This window comes from Phaethon lepturus, unplaced genomic scaffold (genome assembly GCF_000687285.1).
Source record: "Phaethon lepturus isolate BGI_N335 unplaced genomic scaffold, ASM68728v1 scaffold14186, whole genome shotgun sequence".
In the NCBI taxonomy this organism is placed as follows: Eukaryota; Metazoa; Chordata; class Aves; order Phaethontiformes; family Phaethontidae; genus Phaethon; species Phaethon lepturus.
Genome location: NW_010545755.1, coordinates 31,129 through 56,652, shown reverse-complemented (window position 1 = coordinate 56,652; position 25,524 = coordinate 31,129). Strand labels below are relative to the sequence as shown.

Sequence of the window (25,524 nt, the reverse complement as noted above, 5' to 3'; positions counted from 1 at the left end):
GGCCTCACACCTCAATTAATATGAACTTATAAGACTAGTCAGTCATTAATGTAAATTGGATGACACTTGTGAAGGCCTATTTACCAGAAACTTGCCTGAAGGCCCTTTTTTTACAGACTGTTGAGGATGTTAGATACCATCAGCAAAGAACCTACCACCGCAGTCTGAGGCACATTCCCATAAAGCATCTAGTTTATTTTTTTATTATTTTGCTGTTATTCATATGACTGCATTGAGAAATAATAAATGTTGAGGAATATTGTGTAAGTTGTCCTTTGGTAGAATTAACCTTTGAGTAAAGTTACTACCTTAAAGTGGTCACTAGGTGGCTTGCTAACCTAGCATTTTCCTAAAATTCATAGTTTAAAGACTTACGGATTCCTCTTGTTGCTAGTTCTTTGTTTGTTTTGGTTTGTGTGTGTGGTTTTTTTTTGTTTGTTTTCGTTTTTGTTGTTTTTTTTGTTTTTTTTTTAATCTATGCTGTTGTTTTAAATACCATTTTTTTGTCTGCAAGGAAGTCTAGGTTTACCAACCCTACAATTCTCTAAATCTCCGACTCAGTGTTGCTAGAAAGAACTGTCTTTAAGCTTTTTACATCCTTGTAACGAGGTGGATTATTGACAGAAACTGCACTGCAAAACCTTTGCTTTCTCCATTGCTTTGCCCATTTAGTGAGACACTAAAAACAGGATAATATTTGGAGACCTTTTTAATGGGCATATTTATTTTAAGCTTTTGATGGTTTGTAAAATTAGGACATTCTAGCGTGGTAATGAACTAGAGTCCAGAAGGCAATCTTCTGTGAAGCAGTATAATGTGTACTCAGTCATTATACTTGCTCGTAAGGTCTGCTGTTCTTTACAGCAGGCAATACCTTTATTTGATTCTGGGCTTATTGCTGTGGCAGGAGTCTGCTGCAGCTGTCCTGGACTGTAATGCTGCTGCTCAGGCAGAGAAAATAGAAGGCAGGTTTTGCCTAACTTACTGTCTAATAAAATCAGTGTCCCAAATGATGTCTGATATGTAATGGACTGAGCTTTTCCTTATAAAACACAATTTTGAAGTGCTAGTTTAATTTGCTTTCCTTTTATTTGTCCTTGGAGATATGAATTATGTAACAGCCAGTGAGACTCCCCATGTCTTTTTACTCCAACAGACATTTTATCTCCCACTTGCTTTCATCATCCCACTCCCTTTGTTTTATTTTCCATGGAGGTAGTGCTTAATGTCTGATAAATGCTTGGGCAAACTTTGTGTTTCATACAGGCATGCCTGTTTACTCTGGGCTGCATATACTGGAAAAATAAAGATACCTTATTTATTCTTATTATGGGTTTGTATATATTTTGCTGTGAGGATGAGCTTTATTTTCTCAAAAAGTAAAACATTACTTTACAAAAGTTTCCAAAACTCTGAAAAACCTGTTTTAAAAAGAGCTGTCAGCTGCTTTTCACTGACTTTTTGCTACTGAATATCACTGGAACATTTGACTGGGTTTTGACATTTTTCACCATCCTTTGTCAGAGGAGACTCTTTAAGTTTTATCATGATCACCTTATCCTCCCCCCCTTTTTAAAAAATTATGTCCTTATGCTTATATTCATATCTTATGGGAAGTTTAAGGTCTTGAGTCCTGAGCATTGTGGAGTGAGAATGCCTTGTTTAAAATGCATGGAGGAAATTTTTTTTTTTAATTTATATTCTGTGGTATTCTGGTTATAAAACTAGATTTCAGTTCATTGCGCATATATGTATATATATGCACAAATGGCCTCACACTTAAATGTTCTAAGTGTTAGTATATAGATCAGGACGCTGGTGTTATGTCATTAGCTATAGGTAATACATTTAATTTCTACTTCTGTATTAATCACTTTCAGTTGAGAAAGATTTTTTTTTTTTTCTTACCTCCATGTTACCACTTCTAATGTGTGTAGGAATGTATGTATAGTGAAAACTTAAATTTATAAATACTCAGTCTCTAAAACTTTTTTTACTTCATTAGAAAGTATAAAAGCATAGAGCCTTCCTTTCTGCTGTAGATAATGTAGGCATTAATAAATCATAAAAACTGCACTTAATGCAATAGTTAACTATTTACTAGGTAAATGTTTTATGGGGTACTTAAGGTTTAATAAAAAAATCTCTTGTCAGAATGTTTCACTTTCGTTACTCAAGCCAGCAGCTTGGTTAGCAATATATCATAATCTTGGAACAGTGCTGGTTTTTAAACGAGTAAAAATCACTTAATGAATAAACACTTGCTACAGAGTAGTGCAACATTAGAATTTTACTTCTTGACCACACGTTCAGTGTCCAAGAAGCATTCTGAGCAAACATTAAGTTCTGTTTCTTCCTTTTATACAGGACATTGTACCAGTGGATGCCTCTTATGAGGTGAAAGAGCTTTATGTGCCAGAAAACAAGCTGCAGTTGGCCAAAACTGATGCTGAGTCTCTGCTAACCTTGGAAATAAATAAGGTATTGTGTGTTCAGTTGTTTCATTGCTGAAGCTGAGAGTCTGCTCAGTGGAAGTAGGTATTGTCGAAATACCTATACTGGTTACAGAATGTACCTCAATATACTTTTCCACCTCTTTTCTTAAGAGAAATCACAGCATCTGTGTTTTCCTTGATCACTTACTAGAGAAAACACTTGAATCTTTATAATTTCATAAATAATGTCTGGTATAGTGCTACTTAGTTTATCCCAAGCCTGGAGATTAAATTTACAGTGACTTCCTCCCATGCCTCCCCTGCCACCCACCCCATCCATGGACTAAACCATGCCTGGCATGTCTTGTATGAGTAGTTGTTTCTAGAAGAATTACTAACTTTTTTTGTTTACTTACACAAACCATTTTATTTAGAATTGTAAGGACCTAGAAATATGAAGGAAGTAAATTACTGCTTCTTGATTCTCCTTGTTGGTAACCCTCAGCTGAACGATAGAACCTTCTATACCAGGCTCAAACAGTTGCAAACTTAAGTCTACAGAGAGATGATCAGATCTACTTCATTGTTTGTTTTTTTTTCTGTTTAGAACATAATCATGCTACTTTTCTGTTTTTCAGTAGAGAAAATATGGAAAAGCATGGATCAACTTGATCAACTCTGTTATTATTTTGGTTAAATGCATTATTTTCCAACTCAGATAAGTTAGACAAGGCTGCTTCTGTCTGTGTTTCTATTCTGCTTCACCTTCTTTTTCTGAAGAACTAGGCCTAAACACAGATACAATGCATGAGTTTTTCCACTGGCTTTTTGTCAGTATTACTAGAACTTAAAGCTAAGCATTTGACCTAGGAGATGACAGCTCAGAGTTAAGCATCTGCAGCGAGTAACTTGACTTTGAAGGTTTGAGACGACATACTATTGAATAAAATAGTTTTAAAATTTGTCTAGCCTTCTACTACTAATAAATTGTAATAATTCCTTTCACTGCATCTTGCTAGATTCCTGTCATATGTGTGTGTAAAACTATTTATTGCTTTGCTGAGGAATAAATATTTAAGGACATAATTATTAAATTTCTGTAGTGTCCTGTTCTGAATTGCTCCCTATGTAGAAAAACAAATTCTTTCCCCCCTCAACCCTAACCAGTGGTTTGATAAATATCAAGCAAGTAGATAACATAAGCTTGGGGAGAAAATGTATGTTGTACTTGCCTCAGCATAAATTATACAGTGTAATAAAATTAGTCATTCCTTTTGCAAAAGAGACTTGCACAAGCGAAGCCTGTCCTTGTCAAAGACTTGACCAAGTCTTAGTAAGGCACATGCAGAAATAATAGAGGCCACACACTAAGTCATAGTGTGACTGTTTGAGTGCTGAGGAAGGAAATTCCCTGTAAGCTGACACCTCTTAAGCTAAAATAAGTACTAGTCCCAACAGAATTTTCCTTCTGGGTTGTCTCACTACTTTCTGCAATAAAAATTTTCTAATCTGTTTGAAGATTAGACCTTTTAATATTCACTCCCATAATTCTGATCTTTTTGTGGTTTGTATGTGTTGTTTTTTTGTTTTTTTTCCCTTAACTCTTTGTTATCTTGCTTTTTTAAAATGCAGGTAGGACTCTTGAATTCTGTTAAGTTGAACTTTATCAAACATTTACTTGATTTACAAATAAAGTTTGTTGTTGTGTTTTTTTGTTGTTGTTTGTTTTTTAACACAAGGAGATTTGATCTACAGTAAGGACAAGAAAATAGCTAAAAATATGAACACTGAGGAACAAGCTGTTCTTTTTTTCTTAGTTGTAGAAACTTTGAATTCTTTGTGATTAGAAGCCGTAACACTGAGATACAATAACTTGTATCTGCTCTAAGTCTGTTTCTCCATTTCTTTACAAGGTGGATATGCAGTGGGTGCAAGTGCTAGCAGAAGGCTGGGCAACACCCTTGAATGGCTTTATGAGAGAGAGAGAATACCTACAGTGCCTTCACTTCGATTGCCTCCTCGATGGTAGGGTAAAAATTAATATTTCTAAAACTGAGCAAACTAATCCTATTTCTAAAATATTGATGCTTTGCTTCTTAGTGATTGTGTGATAATACGTTATCAGGCTTGTTCGCAACCTGGGATAAGAGAATAAGATATTATAATAATCAGTTTTGAACTTGATGGTTTTATTCTTTTTATACCTACCATCATGTTAGAGTTTACATGTCTTATCTTTTTGCCTTTACAAATTGTATTTTTCAAATGTTTTCATTTTTGAAAAACACTTAAAAACCTAAAATCCATGTTTCTAATTTGTTTGGAAGGCATTTATTTTAGAATTCAGAATTGCAATTTAGTTGCTGTTTAGCTCTGTGTACCAAAAGATTTGTTCCATAATAGTAATGAAGGAAAGGACAACAAAGTGACTTGAGTGCTGGAAGTATGAAATCAGAATTTGAGGAGGTGGCTTGAGTATGGACAATTGTCCCATGTAATTGAATGACTATGACTTACTAATTATCCTGTGATGATTTAAATGAATATATTTTATTTTGCATTACCAATTGGCTAAGAGCAAGCATTAGTTAAGGTAGGCAATGAGTGATCACTTTTGCAGGTACTGGAATTTGATTGTGATCCTCCATCATTTTTCATTATTCATTTTTGAAGTCTCTGTTTTATTCCACCCTTTTAGTGTTTTTTGCACTCTTTATATCAAAGAGGGATAGTAAAAATTCCTGTCTCCCCACTTCCTTCTGCATTACTCTTCTCTTGCTGGAGACCAAATAGCAGAAAACAAAAAGTCACTTGTCTTTCAGGTCTATGATCCACACATCTGTTTCCCTCTTACATTTTCTAGTTCCGTTTTCTGTAAGGCTCTTGGGCACTGTCCTAGGCAACATAATGCTGTCCTGTTATTTTGGAGTATCTAAAGTTTGCAGTATTGTTTTGGACTGCTAGTTTTGTTTTCATTACATTTGCATTCTGTGTATCCATTCAGGTGAAACATACTCTGCAGATGACAGTGTTACTCATTCAGCTGCTAAAATAGCTTGTAGCTCCTCATTCTGCCTCGTAGTCTTCTGTAAATCAGAATTTTTATTTTTATAAGACTGTTAAGACCTTATATAGGTGAGTGTTTCAGATAGGGCAATATCACAAGTTTTTAAACTTCTCTTGCAATTGTTTTTAGTACCTCTTGTATGCTGCAACAAATGAGTAATGAAAAATAAGGAATAACTTATTGATGGAAACAATTTTCAGTCCTAAGCTTGAATAGAACAATTCTTCTAGACGCTACCATATTTCTTCTTCTTAGATATCTACTGCAACATTTGCATATGAGAACCTTTTTAGAAAAATGTCATTGCCTTAAGGCTGCTTTGCTACTTGAAGCAGTGTCAAGGGTTAAGACAAAACAACATCTTGAAAGTTTCCTCCCTGCTTGGTATGTTAGTTCTGGAGTCTCACAGCAGCAGTCATTTTCCAGGGTTTTGATTTTGAAGAGAGGGAAACTGTTTAATATCTGCAATGCATCTCACCCTTCGGGCTCTAAATGCAGTGTTCATACTGACTGACTTCTACGTTATGGTGATCAGTGCAAGTGTGTTGATAATTTCACTTTAAAGCTTAAGTTATCTGAAATAGTCTCAAGCTGACACTGCTCATCTCTAACAAACTCACTCCACTACCTTGCCTCAGTTTCTTATTTGTACAGTGGCTAAAGATAGATGTCAAAGATATTATATCTTTATTACTGGTCACTGACAAAATTTTAATAATCAACAGGTTTGAGATCTCTTCCCAGTTTGAAATATTTATTCAGTTGTTTGCAAGCAAAAGGATTTTTTAAATTATCAAGTTAGGGGTGGGAAATCACCTTCTCTGTGACTGTTGCCAAGCTCAGTTTTATGACCTAGTTGCTTTGAAAAGAACTCTGAGCACTAAGACTAAACTTAGGAGAAGATGCACGGCATGATTTTCATTTGGCATTATGAAGGAAGGAGGGACCAATTTTTCTTTTAAATTTTTCACCCAGCTTCATAATTTTTAATTTCCTACCACACTTAATGTAAAATTGAGAGAAGGTTATGAAAAATGTGTTGCTCAAATAACAGGGTAAGCAGTCTTATTTAGAGTCTTGGCCCCACTAAAGCCAATAGCAAAACTCCCATTAACTTCAAGGGGCCCATGACTTTTCTCCTGGACACCACCTAAAAATGTGTGCACTTCCAGCAAGCGTATGCTCATTAGAATTCAAGCCTTTGTATGAGGCTTACAGCATTTACTCCACTGGGTTTCTCAAATCTCACCCTTATAGTCAAGAAAAACAAGACTTCCAGCATCTAGCAGTGACGTAACAGCTAAAAAATGAGGACCACACAAAACCTTAAAATTCAGATACACTGGCTTAGTTTTAGAAGTAAAGTAACTGGTAATCTTTCAGCTGAACAAACTATGCAAAATGTCTGCCTGACTCAATGGTTTTTTTTTCTGAAATATATATGCTTGAGTCTGAATACAGTTTTAAGTAAACAGCAAAAGTCACCTTTTAAAATAGTTGAATTATATGTGCTAACTACTTGGGTACATTTGATGGCTTCTATCATGTTGAACTTTTCTTATGGACTGAAAGTATGGCTACTGAGAGTGTTATTTATTTTAAACTTATTATACACTCCAGTAGCAATCTTCCCTAATATTTTAGATGATCTGTTTAAAAATGCCAATTGTGTATTTCTGCTTACTGTATGGGTTTTTGAACAAGATGTTCCTTTGAGATTCAAAAAAAGTAGTATCCTCACAGTCTAAATGGTTATATGCAGCTATAAGTACTTGCTATTTTCAGTGCTGTCTCTGTTCTTTCTCAAACCTTACTGCTTGCCCTTTTTTCTAGCACATATATGTTATACAAGAGTTCAGTCTGAAAGTTGTTTTTATCCCTTGCTAAAATAAGTACAGCCTGGACTGTAGTTTGTTAGGAGGGTAGATTTTCATATCATCATTGATAACCATTACTAAGGATGAGAGGTTTTTTTTTTTTCCTTCACTCTGCAGGGGGAGTTATTAATCTGTCAGTGCCTATAGTGCTAACGGCTACTCAGGAAGACAAAGAAAGACTGGATGGGTGTACAGCAATTGCACTGGTGTATGAAGGTTGCCGCGTGGCCATTCTCCGTAATCCCGAATTCTACGAGCACAGGAAAGAGGAACGCTGTGCTAGGCAATGGGGAACGACATGCAAGGAACATCCCTATATCAAGGTGTGTTTAAAAGTTGAAAATCTAGTCTTATTAGCTGTACTGTTTGTGGACCTGAAAATTAAGTGAAGCTGATGTCTGTGACTGGTGTATTTTGACAGCAAAACTACTTTGAGAACTAATTAAAACATTTGAGCAGAAACAAATATGATTTTTGTGTGTGTTTGTTCTATGCAGCTTTTGAGTAGTCAGCACTAATTGTGAAAATCTAATGTCAATATGCACACATTAAATGGATTTAGAATGTACTGTAGAATCTGTGCTACGGAAGAGGGAACTTTGCCTTCTAGTGTACCTAGGAAACACATCCCTCTGTGTAGCCAGATGGATCATCAAAGCTCCTTAATCAGCAGATATATGCATTGTGAAGGCAAGAAATCTTCTATTCTGCCTGCATGTGGAGCACATGAGAATTGCCTGGTTTAGATGCTTTTGAAATAGGCTCTGTTCCTGGAGAGTTTGTCATTTAACTCTCTGTGGAGTTATTTCCCATACATTTGTGTTAAGTGTGTTTTATTATTTTGACCTTATGTGTATGTCATACTGAAATATTCGAATTGTAACATACTTCTTGCAATGCTGTGTTTGGTTTTGCAAGCTGATGTAGATGTTGCATCTTAGTTCTGTAGAGCCAAAATATGTTTCTTTCCCCATTTGTCTCTATAGTATACTTTTGTTTACAACTGTGACTTAAAATCAGATTTAAAAAAATCAAAAACCCCTCAAATTATTAGTTTTCTTTTAAAAAGGGAAAGCCTTTGATGTATTCTAAAAGTATCTGTATGACTAATAGTTATACATATGTGAAAACTGTGGATTTTTTTAATTCTTACCAATTTTTTTTATTAATGCATAATGATCCTTTTACTGACTGATGTTGTATTCAGAAGTATATCTGAAAAAGGACATCTCCTGCTAGATTCAAGCAAGAGTATTCTGTAAGGTTTTCAAAGCCCTTGATGTGTTCTGTGCTGATAAACATAAGATTACCTCTTTAGTGAAAATTTAACACAAATTTAAGAAGTGCTAAGAAAATTTTGTGCAGACAAGATTTGAATGACTTGTTATAGTGCATTAGCAACTATAGAATGATGTGACTGAAACTAATGTAGGACATGAGGAGCTATGTTCTTATGTCTGTATGGGGGTGTATAGTAGTATCATGACAGCACATGAATCTGGTGGCCCTTCAGATTAATCAGAAATCTTTGGGTGCCTGAGAGTTACTGTAGTGCAGAGTTTTCTCATTGTCGTAGCTTTATCACACCTTCCCCCCACCTTGGTAAGATGTCAGTGTCTGACATTTTCTTGGGAAGGGGATGGTGACTGTAGCATCATTTAATTGCAACAGGTCCTCTATGTCAAAGCAAGAATAAATTGAAAAATCCACACTTAATTTTAATATCTTGGCTTGTGGGTTTAGTATGTAATGTCTTATGTTATATCAACATTGTTGTCATCTTTAAACTACATAAGGCTAAAAAATTATCAGAAACATGTATGAAACTTGGAAATTCTTTGTGGTTCCATCTTCAAAAGCAAATGCATTCTCAGAAATGAACAATTTCTGAATGATTTCTATGGCCATTGCTAGAGTATGTTAAGCAGCTTGCCATAATTATTTTTTGATAAAGGGTGAGCTGATATTTGAAGATATCAAAAAAATTCTACTGAGTGTACAATATATGTTGCCTTGGTAAAGTGATGGCATGAAACAAATCCAAAAGATATCCTACTTCAAAGATTCTGATTTTATTTGTAAATTAAAGTGAATGAGTAGTTAAATAGAACTGTTTTATTTGTTACTTTATTGCTGACCAGAATCTTGTAAACTGCAGGGTGATACTGGAACTACATTTGCTTTGACCAACTATTATAAAGTGTGCAACTGCATTGCACTTCATATATTAGTCTTTCCAGCCAGTGTGTCTTTTTGTCATGTAATTATTTTGGTTAAGAACACTGTCTACTTGCATTTCTATATATAAAAAAATTTATTTTGGAAGAAAGGCATATGCCTACTGAAAGATTTGTGCATCTCTCCTGCACCATGGTGTAACATGTCTGGACTATGTTCCAGTGATGGTGGGGTTTTTTTTTAGATAAAGTTGATGCTTCATTTGAGACTGTCAAATAAAATTAACCTGAAGCTCTTCCCTTGGTAAAGATGTGAGCCCACAGCAATGCTCTAGATGCTCAGGAGAAGCTGACAACCAATCCTAATAAGGATTTTCCTTTCTTTTCTCAGATGGTCATGGAGCAAGGGAACTGGCTTGTAGGTGGAGATCTACAGGTCCTTGATCGTATTTATTGGAATGATGGACTTGATCAATATCGTCTCACTCCAGCTGAACTAAGGCAGAAATTCAAAGAAATGAATGCTGGTGGGTAGGTTTTTCTTGTTCTGTTTCTTTCTGCAAAGACTTATGCAAATGCTTGCTACCTCAGTGTTACAGGGGCTAGCATTGTTTCAAGGATGAAGATTTTGAATGCCTGTCTTGGGCATTCTTTGCCTTTTGCTGGTATTAATTTTAATGATCTCAGGCATTGCATTACCTAAATACACAAGAGAAGCTGGTAATGCCCGAGGTTCTTTATCTTTCCATGTGCATTAGACATGTTACTAATGCAAGAAAATATAATGGTAAAGTATGGTAGAACATAATTTAAAAATTACCAGGTTCTGCTAAAACCACAGTGGTATGGTTGAGTGCTGAGCTTTCATGCTCTTCTATTTTCAAGTCTGATCCATGTGGCTTCTGGGGAACTGTAATGTGAGTAGACATGCAAAGTGGAATGTATTACAATTAAAAATTGTGAGCTAGCTTTATATTGCAGAAGAAACAAAACATTTTTTTCTCGCTAAAGCAGTTGTGTTAGGCAGATAAGTGAGAGTCTGAGTAATGTCATAAAGCAGAGCCTTCATCATGACAGTGACTGGCAGGCAGCTGCGAAGCACTTCTAAGTGTGAGGGAAGAGATTAACATCAAGAATGCAAACCAAGATTGGTCTGAGTTCCTGTTTATTTTGCAGAAATACTGACGTATTTCCAGGATCTGCAGATTTGAGATACCAGTCTTTATTTCAGCTAACCCATAAGTAAATATATTTGATACCTGAAAAAAAACTGTCCTCTAGATTTCATTCATCCGATATTGGGAAACCTCTCAGTTATGGTGATTTTGCTGTCTTGCAGGGTGCCTTAGTTCATCTTAATTTGCAGAAGGCAAAAATCCTGGTTGTGTCACTTTTTTATCAAAGGGTTTTTAATACTTAGGAATAGCAGTTAGCCTTGCTTTGTTCTTACTGTGAAAAAACTCTACTAAGCCCTTTAGGTGAAGGAGGCTTAAGGCACATTAAAAATCCCCTTTTATTTGTTTTGTTGCAAACATGTCCATTTGTTCTCCTGATGCTACACTGAGCTTTTAAGATGGGTAGCATAGTTTGATTTCCTCTTAGAATTTAACTTTATATTATATGCTCATGCAAGTGAAAAATGCAAAGAGAAGATTATAGCTATTGGAAAAACTAGAATAATTCTGCAGAAATCTCAAAAATGAAGGAAACTGATTTATGTGGGTTGTTTTTAAGTATGGTTGTTTTTTATTAGTTTTGCTTATTGAGTATAATGATTTTATAATAATTTAGAATCCTTTAATGACCTGTGACTACTGCTATTATACTTGTTTAATAGAGTTCAGAGGAAGGATTGTACCGTTTGAATATTTTTTTTCCCATGTTCGTACAACTCCTGATAAAATAACTTGCTTTCCTTATAACTTTTGTCTGTTTTTTCTCCATAGATGCTGTCTTTGCATTCCAGTTACGCAACCCGGTGCACAATGGGCATGCTCTTTTAATGCAGGATACTCATAAACAGCTTTTAGAACGTGGCTACCGGCGCCCGGTTTTGCTTTTGCATCCTCTTGGAGGATGGACAAAAGAGGATGACGTTCCTCTCATGTGGCGCATGAAGCAACATGCTGCAGTACTGGAGGAGGGAATCTTAAATCCAAAAACAACAGTGGTGGCTATATTCCCTTCCCCCATGATGTATGCTGGACCAACTGAGGTAAATACATCAAAAGTTTAAAACAAAACCAAACCCCTTTGATAGTGCGCTAAAGTATTTTGTGCTATGCCTGATGTTTGTGCATTGTGGTTTTTTTAATGGAGAGGAGACTAATTTTCCTTGAGAAACCAGACTGTAAAGGCTCTCTCTGTCATCAACCAATCTTCTATGAAGAAACTTCTATATTGGAGGATTTTGCTGGAAATGGTGGGAGACGATATTGGGTTTATGTGTTCCTTTCTTTACAGTTATAAGGGTATGATAATGGATTAATCCTTCCTCTTTCTTTATAGTCTTTTTCTGAAGGAATTATAAGATCTGTTAACATACCACATAGTTGTCTTGAATGTTAAGATACTTAACGTTTTATGAATGCTAAGTGAAAGTTGTACGTTGGAGGGCTATACACAAATTAGAAAAAAAATGGCTTTGTTTATTTTTTGGCAAACTTAATTCAGAGAGAATTGTTTCAAGGTTTTTGTCTGAAATAATTCTTTGGCAACACTTTATTTAGAAGCCAGGTCTTGGGCTGGAATCCCTAGAAGTTTGTGGGAAACAAGAGAGAATAAATGCTCTCATTTGAGGGCAGTTCCTTTAGGGGATATTGGTTCTCCATCTCATGACTTTTTTTTTTTTGTTCCTCCTCCATGAGTCACAGGAAGCTCAAATTCTGACCAGGCTCAAGAGGTTAACTCTGTGGTAGCTTTTTGATAGACAGAAGATCTGGTTGAGGCATAGACAGTTTAATAGGTAAAGCAAAACAAGGCATTCATTCACTACTCCCCACTGGCAGGCAGGTCTTCAGCCATCTCCAGGGAAGCAGGGCTCCATCATGTGTAATTGTTTCTTGGGAAGACAGACTCCATATCTCCGAATGTCCCTCCGCCCCTTCCTCTTGCTTCGTCCCAGCTTTATATACTGAGCATGATGTCATATGGTATGGAATATATCTTTGGCCAGTTGGGGTCAGCTGTCCCAGCTCTGTCCCCTCCCAGCTTCCCATGCACCCACAGCCTTCTTGCTGGCAGGCCCACATGAAAAGCTGGACAGTCCTTGACTGCTTAGCAACAACCCAAAACATCGGTACCTTATCAACATTTTCTGTTCCCAAATCCAAAATGTAGTCTCATACTAACTTCCATGAAGAAAATTAACTCTATCCCAGCTGAAACCAGGACAAAGGGTCACATTTTGACTGTTTTTCTTCTGTTAACTGTTTTTCACTGTCTCTGTTCTAGGTTCAGTGGCACTGTAGATCACGGATGGTTGCAGGAGCTAACTTCTACATTGTAGGGCGAGATCCAGCAGGGATGCCACATCCTGACACTGGGAAAGATCTGTATGAACCAACCCATGGTGCCAAAGTATTGACAATGGCTCCAGGCCTCCGAGCACTGGAAATTGTACCCTTCAGAGTTGCAGCTTACAATAAGAAGAAGAAGTGCATGGATTATTATGACTCGGATCAGTAAGTTGTATTTTCTTTTCAAGACTTCTTGAGCAATAGCTGCCTTTTAGCCCCCGCCCACATAAAAAAATTGGTTTTGATTAAATTCATATTGCTCAAAGATGGCAGTGTTTAGATGTGGGTTTAGATCATGAATGCAATTTGACTTAAGCATGATTTGGGTGTGGTTTCACAGCATGACTAACCTGATCCAACTTTAGCTGCCACTGGAAGCTCCCCTTTTCCTCCCAGGTACTGGAGTTTCCCTAATTCTGGAACATGTTGGCATGATTGCTAAATCCACAGAAAAATATTACTGTTTATTATTTTTCACTTGTGTGGTATAGCAGAGTCCAAAACTCACTGCATGTGTTGCTGTGGTGCCAGTGAGTGGGACTGGGAAGATGACTTTTCGTTTTAGTTTAAACCTCTTTATTCAGATTATTGAACTTTTGCTTTACATCAAACTGCAGTTGAAGTTAGTACTGAAATACAAACTTGAGCAAGATGTTTTTCTAAAAAAACCCTTGTATTTTTAATATGCTCATTATTTCCTACTGCTTCTAACTAAAAAAGTATGTCTGTATGACACAGTTCATCTTTGAAAGCATGAATTCAGCACGAGATGGATTGATCTGTAAAAATGAACCCATCTCTTGTTCTTCAACTGCTGATGTTGCAGTTACACTGAGTATAAAAGACTCCAAGGATGTCACTGTGGCTTGTGACAATCGACCAACAAGTTTTATTCAGCAGTTTGTGTCTTTCTTACTATGAATTATGTTTATTAGCAGATAGTGTTCTGGCTTAACCTTGATTGTAAATTATGTAACAGCTTTATATTTCAGCAGTAAATTCCAAGCACCTGGATTAGTCTGCTTTTATTTTTAAAAGCTGCAAAGTGTTATCATTTCTTATATAACTAAATATAACTTTATGGTATGTTCTGTTGCTTGGAAATCATAAGCAGCATGATAAAGACAAATCTGTTGAAACCTGACAAGAATTAAAATAGTTTCACTGTGTATTACTCTATGACGTCCATATGTGTTTAGAAATTTGATGATTTGCTACATTGCAGATGTTTTAAAATTGAAGCTAATCAGGGAGGCTTACTTAGCAGTTGTAGTTTACTAATGTTGTTCTTCCTTCCTCCTCCCTCCCATATAGGCAGCATTCCAGCTTAAGGTTCTCCTTAGTGCTGTGAAGCTTCTCTTTGGATGGCATTGCAGCAGGTTTTGGTTTGTTTTTTTTTCCTCAAGTGAAGCTGTGGATAGTAGCATCAGATCAGATCTATGCCCTGATACATATGGTAACTTCATTAGGAGGAATAAAATCGGAGGGAAGGATGCTCCTAGCATACATGACATGAAAGTCTTTTCCTGAACTTATTGACTCTTAGCTAGCTGTTGTCCTTTGTGCCTTTCATTATTTGAGATGCACCTAGGAGTCCTCATTGCTGTGGACAGTAACTAGATTGTGATGTAAATATTGCCAGATTTATGCAAACGTGTACACATTATAACATAAGGTTCAAAAGCCTGTTGTAGTAGATACTAAGGGCATTTGTCCTGGTTGTTGTCCAAGTGTTTCAACAAGTTTTAGAAGATAAATACACAAAGATTAAAGGGAAATCGTTATACTGCTGTGTCACTTCTTAGTAAGTTGGAAAAGAAGGGGAGTAGCAATGTGAGAGGCCAGAATTCCCATTGCATGAAACAGAAAATCTTTGTAGAAGAATATTGATTCTGTGATCATTGATACTGTACTCTTAGCAGGGTAGATTTGATTCAGATCAAGGGGAGTAAAATTGTACCTCTGTCATTAGCCAGAGCAAATGATAAAAAAAATAAATCCGTGTAGTAGTGGGTTTTGCTTTTTGTCACAGGCTGCATTATACGTACCCTATTATCCTTTCATCATGCCTGTGGGGACCCTTTGGTTTGAGACTTTTTTTTTTTCCTGTTTCTGTCACTGTCTTGGAAAAAAGACCATGCTGCTATTAGTGTGCAGTTTTGCCCTGCTGCTGTCGGAATGTGGGACCATTTGTCCTCTCTCCCTAGATACTGTTTGTAAAACTACAGGGTGGACTGGAGTGTGGCAGCAATCCTCTAGATGGCAATGCGGACACACGCAGCCTCACTGAAGAGAGCACCATTATTGTTCCTGCTTGCCATAGACAGAACTCTGTGGTAGGCTCCAGACAGAGCTAGAGCTTGGGTGGGTGCAGCTGGCTGCATTTCAAGATAGTCTGTGTAATCCTGAAAATGTGGTAGACTCCTGGACCATGTGGTGTTTGACTCTGTCTGGAAATATGAGATGATCAGTACTGGCGGAAGACCCTTGGGTGTGAAATAGTGATGCTTGTGGAAATCTTTTGTGAGCTTACCACTTACCTGGTAAAAACACCAGCATGAAAATTTGGGAAGAGGGTTGTATGCATAGAAGCATTGCTCTGACTTGTTTTGGAAATGGGTAACTTGATTTCTATTGCACCTTTCACAGTTCTTTGAGGCTTGGAGACTTGACAGTCAACTATGCAATTCAAGAATTTACATCACTAATGGATGCATGGAAGTTTATGGCAAGTGGGTTTACCTTGGGCTGAGCTATAGCTGAGCTGTGTGTCTTAGCTGCTGGAAGTAGTTATTCTATCCCCGAGTGGGCAGCTCTTCTATGCTTTCAGACCTCCTAGACTCCTCTATCTGGGAAGGTGCTTGTGAGAAGCCATAATGGACACTATCTGCTATCTGTATTTGGCAGTTAGACTGACAGCTGGCTTGGCAGCAAAGACATGCAGAGGTTATTGCAGTTGGGCTCTTTGCTGATGTTAGTGAATTATCCTTCTGCTTCTGAAAGCAATCCCAAGCCATGGGCTGATGGGAGATGAATCTTTGGCTAGTGGTGAGAGGTTACAAAAAGCTGCCAGAAGAATGTCTGACAAGTTGGGACTGCAGCTTTAGCAGTGGCAGAGAGTTACTTTGCTTGTGACATCTCTAAACATTCATGTTCAGCTTTTATGAGAAAGATGTAATATTTGCTGATAGCATTCCAGGTGTGCCTGTGTGGGTAGGTTTTCGTATGCTCAGTTGGTACCGGTCAGCTATATACCATAAGATACTGGGCAACTATGTCATACCTTGCCATGGCTAAGCTGCTCATGACCTGATGGCAAGCCTGGGAAGCACCAAAAAGCCTACCACTGCCTTGACTCCAAATAAGTAACCAAAGCCGTTACTTATCAGGTGTGTTGTCTGTGATTCGAAGAGGTAATTGTTCTTACAGGCTTCAGCTCCCAGAGGTGTCCATGCAAGTGTGGTTTGGTGGTATTGATAAAGACATTAAGTTTGTTTCTCACTTTTATCAGTATCCTCTAGAACACATACTGCCCTTGGAGTTTCAGTAGACCTGGTATATCTGCCTGGGAGTACTCTGGAGAACAGTGAGTGTCAGGGCCTCATGCTGCTGGTTAACAATGTTGGGCTGCTGTGGTGCTGTGTTGGAGCTGAAGTCACTTGGCAGCAGGTATATCTGCATGTACCCCTGTTTATAAGGAAAGGCAGAGATATCCTGGTTGCATTCAGCGATTATCATTGGACATTGTGTCTGAGGAAAAGGGGTAAGAAAAGACTGATGTAAAAGCCTTTATACCAGCTTATACAGCAATTGTAGTTGCAGAGTGGTGCACAAACTTGTATAAATTGTTTGAATAAAGTTACCCTTTAAAATATGAAGACCTGTGAACAACGAATGACTTGAAGCTATTTTACCTCATGAATCCACCAAAAGTTTTAATTTGTTTCTTGGACATTTTAGAACTAGGTGTAGCACCTCATGGAACTGTAGTCTTAAAACATATTTTTGAAAAAAAAGTGTCTAAACCTAAGATTTAGGAAAAAGATTTGAGGAATGCATTGGAAGCAATGTATAGCAGCACAGGTAGAGATAACTTAATTTTATTTTCCCTTTGGTCAAAATGAGGATAATTAAAAAAAACAAAAATTCCATTTTTATGTCAGGTAGCAAGCCTAATCTAAGTTTTTGTGGGAAGCCTGAGCATTTTCACTTGCACAGAATTATGAAGAAATAATACATATAGAAACTAGTATAAATATTGGTACAGTCCTTTGCTTATCATAGCTCTTAACCCTTCTAGATTTCATAGAATTTTGGATCAATAATTGAATATGTCCAATCATGTTTTAGAAAAGTTTATAGGAAAAATTCTAGTTATAATGGAGACATTCCAAATGAATGTCTGATCTGTGAACGACTGTTAGACTGAAGTGTAAAGAAAAAACAACTGAAGAACCAAGCAACCAAAAAAACCCACCACTTCCTCCCTACCCCCCCAAAAAACCTCAGTGCTGAAATCCCTTCAGAAAAACAGTTAGTGTGTTTCTTCAGCCAAAAAGGCCTCTCAAGCAGTTACCACAGACAAGTGTCACTCAGGATTGGTGACTTAATAATAGTAGTTGTTTGGGTGAGCAGAGATTCCCAATTTTTTACAGAAGATCAGTCCTATAAAATGCAGCCACAGACTGCTGCTGAGAAAAAAACTCGATTAAGAAAGGAAGTTAGTCTGGCAATTGAAGAAGCCACAGCAGTGTCTGGAAAAATTGATTTAAAAAAAAAAAAAATTTAATTTTTTTATTTTTTTGTCCTGAAAGAAAACTGATGAGATCATTTTAGTTAAAAGAAACTCGTAAGTAAGGTTACTGGAGCAGACTGTTGATGGCTTCTGTAAGATGTGAATGAAGCATGGGTATCTGAAGAGGAGAGATTTTAACTTTATATAGTTTAATTCCCAGGCCCTTTAATATGGTTGTCATGACTACTTTAATACTGTCAAATCATACTTACAGCACAGCTGTTCCTACTAAGTACATAGTGTTCCCAAATTTGTTTGGTGTGATACCTGATTTTTAAAGTGATAGAGGCTGACATAAGCACATTTGACTGTCCTCCTTAACTATAGCGATGTGAAATACGGTTTCTCAGTTAACATTAGTACATAAGTTAGGATACATTAAAACACTAGAGCAGCTCAGAAGACTTAAACCCTCCTGCTAGTCAGAAAGGAATTTCATTCACAGCAGGTAAAGGATTTGCTTTGCGTATGTTATATTAATTACATTATTGTGTTCTACTTTCACAGAGTTTGTTCATGGACAGTTAGGTTTTGAACCTAGCTGATAGGAGCTGGTTCATTCAGCATCATTGCGCTTTCCCACGGAGTGGGATAGACTGACATAAAGATTTGACACTGCAAGGGACAGCATTCTGTTCCTGTAGGAGTTACAGTGTAAATCATGGCTTGATGCTGCAAAGGCACATTTAAATTCACTGAAAATCCTTCTGAAAAGGGTTGTTAGGTTAGATTTCACCTCACGACAGATACTGTTCAGAAAGAATGAAGTTGGAGAAGTAGAATTGTTAAAGGACTGAACCCCAGATAAGGAGGCTGTGAATTGCTCTAGGAATTAATTGTATCTAAAGTTTACCAGCTGAGTAGAACATGGCAGTCATTTTGAAGCCAGACCAGGGTGAATAAGCCATGTTATTGTTTTATTTCCATAATTTGTTTCCAAAACACGTGAATAGACGAAACTATGAATGAATGGTCTGTACTTTTATCATGAGTCTTGTATTTAAGAGTAATTTCTTAAGACCCTGAGAGCATCAGACACTTGCCTCCACAGAGAATGGGAATTCCAAGAAGGTCATAGTGCTAGATACCCTAACAGAAGGTTGGGGGTCCCAAGATTATGACTGATCTTCAGTGGTCCCAAGTGAAAAATCAATTACCTGATATATTTTATACTTAGATTAAACTTGTAGGGAATAATTGTTGAACTGGAAAAAATACTCTCCTCAGTCACTGTATTAAGGTACTGTATTGACACCTCAGAGATACAGCAGAAGTTTCCTGTAGGGCTGTGGGCATCCTTATGCAGTTGTTTCCCACTTTCAAACTGGTGATAACTTCTTTGTTTTGTCACAAGAACTGTAAGGTCTTTGAAATCTTAGCCTCACACACTCTTACAGTGTTTGAGCTCATGACAAAGCATAAAGAGCTCTCTTGGTTGCTGGGGTCACTTGTGGTATTATAGTAAAAGATAACTACTGAATGCACAAAAAAAAGGGAAATCCATTCAACAGATTAAAACATTAGTCTCTGTAAATGAAAGAAAGGAAAGAACTGGTATATGAATTCTTAATCTTCTGTGTATGGTTTGTAGTGTCCTTTGAGTCTGATGCTCAGTTACTGTGAATAGTTTGAAGATTAATTAACAACACAAATTTGTTCCTATGTTATTCTGAATAAATCACTGCTTTTCAAATATAAAATATTTTCTTGTGCACCTGTTGGTGTGTCTGTGTATATATCTATGTATCTATCTGTGTGTGGAAGGAGGGCACAGTCTGAAGTGTAAGAAAAGATTCCTTTTCTCCTTTTGCTAGATGTGTGAGAGCACAGCAAAGATATTTATTTTTCTGCCTGCATAGCCCTGTCCTCCATAAATAACGAGATTTCACAGCGTGTGTATGTAAGGCTTTTTCCATGCTGTGAGTGTAATAGGGTTTTAGGATGCTATGCCATGGAGCAAATACCAGTCTTAATGTAATAGGTTTCAAAACTGGTTTTCTGTTGACAAGTTTTTGTTGGGGATTTATTTCTGCCTTTTTTCCCTCTTTCTTGAAGAATACTTTTAATTGCATTGGCACCAATCAATACTAGTCAAACTCAATAGGTAGTAAAAGGTCAAATCAATGTTACAAGCATTTAATAACATACAATGTGTCTCGAAGAAAGTTAATTCCAGCAGCCACTGAACAAAAATTTCAAAGGCACTTAAATCCCATGCTCAGAAAAGGCTTGGGTTAAGTTTCATTGAGAGTCATTCTGAATCTCACTAGAGAATGGAATTTGCATGGCTTTGGCATTTATATTTCATAGCAGCTTTAATGGTCAAACATTCCCCCCCCTCATGTTCCACTCAAATCCATTTTATGTAGAGTAATTCCTAATATCCTCAAAACTCACTATGAACAAAATTACTTGACTCTTCTTTCTGGTTTCTTTTTCCACAAAAGCAAATTACTCATATTGCTATGTTTTATTTCAAAATGCTCATGGTTCATATCACATCACAGTGCCTGTAATGATAAGGTATTTCTGCTTAGTGGAAATCTCAGTTTCTGATATTCAAGAGATTTGATTTTTACCATTAGTAAAGACAAAGAGTATTGAGTGGTTATTCAAATACTGTGTTTTAGGTATGAAAGTGGAGATTAAACTGGAAACAATAAAATTGCAAATGCAGTAATTTTAAAAAAGGCAAAAATTACTGTGTTGTTTCAACATACAGTATATATTGCCAAAGCTCTATTTGAGTCACTTCAGTGATTACTAATTAAGGTGATTTCTTTAAATGAAAATTCCATTCAAAAGAGAAGTTTGGGATAATGAGGGCATCAGTAGTACTTTTGTACTTTCTAACAGTATTTTTGAAACATTTCTAGAAATGTTATGCTGAATGTACTATTTATTTTAAATTATCATTTCTCATGTTTTTCTGTCCTTTTCTTGTAGTTTCTATAGAACTTAGCTTTTGTGTGTGTGTGTGTGTGTGTGTGTGTTTCTCTTTCTTGATGTCTCTGATTCCTGGAGCTGCTTTTTATGCAACTAGGGATAAGAAGCTAAAGGAATTAGGTGTCTTATTGAAGCAAATTTATATGGCATGTCTACATTTCTTGTCTTAGTACCTTTATTTCACTTGTAGGCATGGGAGGAAGCTGAGTGGTTTTTTTGAAAACTTAACAGGCAAGGAGGGGATAAAGCAACTAACTTTTTTTTTTTCTAATGCTCTAACTTTGGTATTGCTACCACATTGTGGAGAAAACCACACATGGAGAAACTGTATAGCACTTGCTTTACTGTTGTCTTCCTGATCATCTGAACACTTAGTATTTTTTCAGTAGAATTAGCCAGGCTTATCATTTCCTGACATATATTTTATAGAAGTCGTTCTTTGCAGAGAATGCAAGTTACCTTCAAGCAGCGTTAGTGAACAGTAGGCATCTCTCTGCCAAGGAGCAAAATTTTCAGGCATTAGAAATAGCAGTGACATGACTTTCTCCCATGGCCTTACGTCAACTTCGAGTTTTCAATTTTATGTAATTTATATTTTGCAGAATTAAAGCACAATAGGTTTTTTTGCCTTGTTTTGACACTTCAGGAACGCACAGTCCTGAATTGAGAGCAATAAGAAAAGAGCATTTTATGGCAGTGCTGCCATGTAAATGTATACAATCCAAATAAAAAAGTTACGGGACTAGTGGTTTTGTGAAAGGGAACTGTGAAATGCTTTCTGCATCTTGCTGACTTCCATACCCTACTGCGCCTTAGCAGTAGCACTTAGAGCCAAGTTCTGCCCTCTGATGCGCACACTTGGCTCTTGTTTCTAAGGCTGTGCATCTGAGATCAATACTTGGCTTTTATTTCAAACAGACAAGTAAAGAATGAATAATGCATACATGTTGCAAATTGAGCAAATGGCATAAGTAAAATTGCATATTTAATTTAAGAATAAATAATTTTTGCTTTGGAGCATTTGGTAGAACTCTGGCATTCTTCTCTTGCTTTTATTGTTTCAGTCCTGTGAGGAGTAAGAGTTTAACTTGTGAAGCTTTTACCTCTTATGACCATGTACCTGAGAAGTTAATATTAATTTAGATCATCATATTAACAATGATAAACAGTCCTGATCCGGGTTTCATTTGTGCATTTGTCCAACTGAATTCTGTTTTTTAGGGAAAAACATCTTTAGGGGAAGGTATTTTTATTATTCCTCTGCTTTCTTCTTTATTCTGAACTGTACGTGCCACATTATTGATATGCATACATTTGTATATGCATACTCAGCGCCTTGCAATGGCTCAGCTGCAAGAAGCTGTGGAGCTTGCCTCTGTGTTCTGCAAACTGTTCTGCACTAAGATTTCATGCAATGTTGTTTTTTCACATTCTCTAGTGGCACTAAAATGACCTTCTTCAACCAGCACTGGAATGACTGCCTTCAACCAGCACACAGGGCTGGTCTGCTGCCATGGCAGGGCAAGGCGCAAAATAGGATGGCTGCTGTTGTTTGGCAGAGGGATGAGACATGAGGTGGAGGAGATGGTTCTCTCTCAACAGCAGTTCCCTGTTTCCTCACAGAGAGTGAGCCAGTCAGTCCACAGGAGATCAGTTGGATCATGCTGGTAAATCTCAGGAGTTACTTAAGCTGAATATTGTAGAGGTTGTATACTCTAGAGATTTACTGGCATTGCTGGCCAAATGTCTGGAAATGACAGTTGCTATACAGCATTACACTCCCAAGAAGAAATTTATAAAGTATCAAGAAAGCAGAAGGAATATGAGCAACTTTGCCTGCTTTTAAAATATGTTCTTTTTTTCCCTCCCTTGTTCCTCTCCCTCTGCCCCTTTGCCCCCCACTCCTACTCTCTCAGCCATGAAGACTTTGAATTTATATCGGGGACCCGCATGCGCAAGCTGGCTCGAGAAGGACAAAACCCACCGGAAGGCTTCATGGCTCCTAAAGCTTGGACTGTGCTGACAGAATACTACAAATCCTTGGAGAAAGCTTAGGCTTCTTATTAACTGCAGATCAACCTTTGACGCCTGATTTATTTACGAGAAGGGGACCACACAGTCACCGTTCATGTTGCTTTGTTGTGGTATCTGTCAGGAAGTTCTTCTCTGAAAACAGACTCTTTCTCCCTAACTTAGCATCATCCTTTGCCTGTCCTTATGGGTTCTATTATGTCCTGGCACCTAACTAGCTGCTGGTTTTAATGTCTTCTCTTTTATTACAGATAATATTCTTGCAGTGGGATTTTTAACTCTTGTCTTTTTTTATATTTTACTGCCTCTGTCCTATGAGTTCTGCAGCTGTTAAATAGATGCAGCTTTTTTTCATGTTATTTAAACTGCTGGGTAGTGTCTGGTTTTAGTAGTTTGTAGGAGAAAATGTAATGGTTAGACCCTTAACTATGGAGAGATTATCTATAAATCAAAGAAGTAAATAAGTTTTAAAACATGTGTAAAAATGTCCTCATCTTTATCTCTTCATCATCTCCAGAAGCACTTAACATTAATTTCTCGCTATATGTAATCAAAAAGAGTTTTTTGTGTAGCATAATTAAACTTCTTTGCTTGCTTTGTTTAGTTTTGGAGTTCATTGGATTGTCCGGTGACTCTTTTCTGATGTGGGACCTGTAAAGGTGTCCAAGTAATGAATAAAAGAAAATACCTAGTTTTCACTTTGAATTGATAAATAATCCAGATTTTTTTTTATATGTGCTTGTTGCCATAGGTGTCAGTAGAGAACGTTTTATTTCATTTGATACAACTTGCCAGTTTTTTGTTCCAGATATACTTGTTCAGCCTACTACAACTTTAAAAAAAGTATGGCAGACCAACCTTGAATTCATGTTTAATTATTGCAAGAAGAATAAAAAAATCTTTAGATCTTGGCATTTCCTGTGGTACAAATGCTTAGTCCTGAGGTTAATTTTCTGGCTATTTTCCAAGGTCTCCAGTGAGTAATCTTCTCTTGGTTCAGCTTTTGCTTCCTTGAAAGACAAAGTATATTTTCTTCTTCTAGGATTCTTCAAAAATCCTGAAGTTGGTTAATTCAGTATGTGAAACAGTAAAACACTAAGGGTAAAGTAACATTGACCTATTGGGATCTTTTAAAGCATTTGCAGGTAATCAGTGTAACAGTCATAACCCTATTAGCCTATTAGCTAGAAAATGTCTCATATTCTTCTCACAGAAACTTACTTATACAATGTATATAGGAGGAACCAGCTCAAAAATGTTTTTACAATGTCGATACTGTCCTGCTGCTGAGCCTGGATGAAGCATGTGTTCATCTAGATTTTTTTGGATGGAGGAAGGTTGTCATGAGGGAACTGTGTGCTGAACAGGACAAATGCTACTTGCAATCTTTGTTTACTTTTTCACAGTAGTATTTAAGACAAATGCTTTGAGAATTACTTCCTCTTTTCCTCTGTCTCTCTGAACAGCTATAAAAAGTATCTTTTAATGGGGTTCTTACATCTGATAGAAAGTAAGACAGAATTGGGAAAAGACAAGAAGCATGTTTATTAGTGAACCACAACAATTACTTGAGACTGTGTTTTGGTAGTGTAAAGCTTATTTCTTCAGAACTGCTGAACAGATTTTCTTCAAACTTGGCTTTCTTTTTAGATTGTGTCAATATCTAGGATGTGTGAAATCCAGAAGAAGGAGTCAGTTCATCTGTGTGCAGCTGTTCATGCAAAACTTCAAGTTTAACTATGAAGGTGAACAGGAGTTAAAGTTAAACAGCTGCTAAAATAGGATTTGCTGTTGGAAGTTGGAATTTGGACTCTTTGCTGTCAGGTTTGATTTCTTCTGCTAGCTATGATGAAAGATAGTAAAAATATTTTGGCAGAATAGCACACACAGGTGAAAGTCTACAGAAGTTGATGTTTTAAAAATGCTACGTGTGCTATATGAAGTCTGGAAAATAAGTGGGAGTGGTGATCATGAATGTGAATCATCCTGTAATAGGAATGCCTTCAAGCAAATTAATAGAGTGATAACAAGCAGATCTAGTTTTCACACTTAGTTTGATGCTGAAGCCCTGTTCTTATAGTGCTTCTGGAAAGCATCCTTCCTTACAAGGCTCTGTATTAAGGAAGCTTTCAGGTTTATTCTAACTTTAAGCCAACAGCCACAGCACAATGCTGATTAAGAACAGGAGCATCTGGTTGATTTGTGGGCAGGACTTGCTCTGTACAACAATATTTTCTTGTGTCATATGACTTTTCACTGTAGAGTTCAAATTTTTCCTCTTGTCTGCATCTGCCTTATTTAAGGAAGCCATACTTAAAAGGAAAGGGCCACCACAGAAATTATTCTTTTGCCAGTGTCTCTCTTTCTTTAACTTTTTCTCTGCCTTATCTCAGTGTGTAGCGTTGTCAACTGGCCAGTCCTAACATTCTGTTTTTAACAGTGGGTTCAACTTCATTAAGGATGCTATGGCATTTTAAGCTCTTCTGAGGTAACAATGGGGTATCTTCTAGGAGGCAGCATCAGGATCAATGAGGTAATGGTTGTTGCACCCAACACCTGTCTTCCCACACCTGCTGTGTCACCAAAGAGCAATGACCTCAGGAACATGCCATACGAACGTAATAATACTCTTGAACCATGTGATGGATATGAGGACAAGCAGGACCTAACTTTAGAGC

General features: G+C 37.0%; 1 protein-coding gene across 1 annotated transcript in view; it reads left to right on the top strand.

Moving 5' to 3' along the window:
* The window catches only part of PAPSS1 (3'-phosphoadenosine 5'-phosphosulfate synthase 1), a 43,653-nt gene extending 20,112 nt beyond the window's left edge, over positions 1-23,541 (top strand). The window contains exons 6-13 of the mRNA XM_010289062.1: positions 2,368-2,481; positions 4,349-4,460; positions 6,228-6,245; positions 7,497-7,702; positions 9,948-10,083; positions 11,503-11,771; positions 13,010-13,239; positions 22,732-23,541. Of these exons, the coding sequence (XP_010287364.1) occupies positions 2,368-2,481; positions 4,349-4,460; positions 6,228-6,245; positions 7,497-7,702; positions 9,948-10,083; positions 11,503-11,771; positions 13,010-13,239; positions 22,732-22,870 (1,224 nt within the window). The 3' untranslated portion in view covers positions 22,871-23,541. The remainder of the gene's footprint in view (positions 1-2,367; positions 2,482-4,348; positions 4,461-6,227; positions 6,246-7,496; positions 7,703-9,947; positions 10,084-11,502; positions 11,772-13,009; positions 13,240-22,731) is intronic.
* The last annotated feature ends 1,983 nt before the right edge of the window (positions 23,542-25,524 follow it).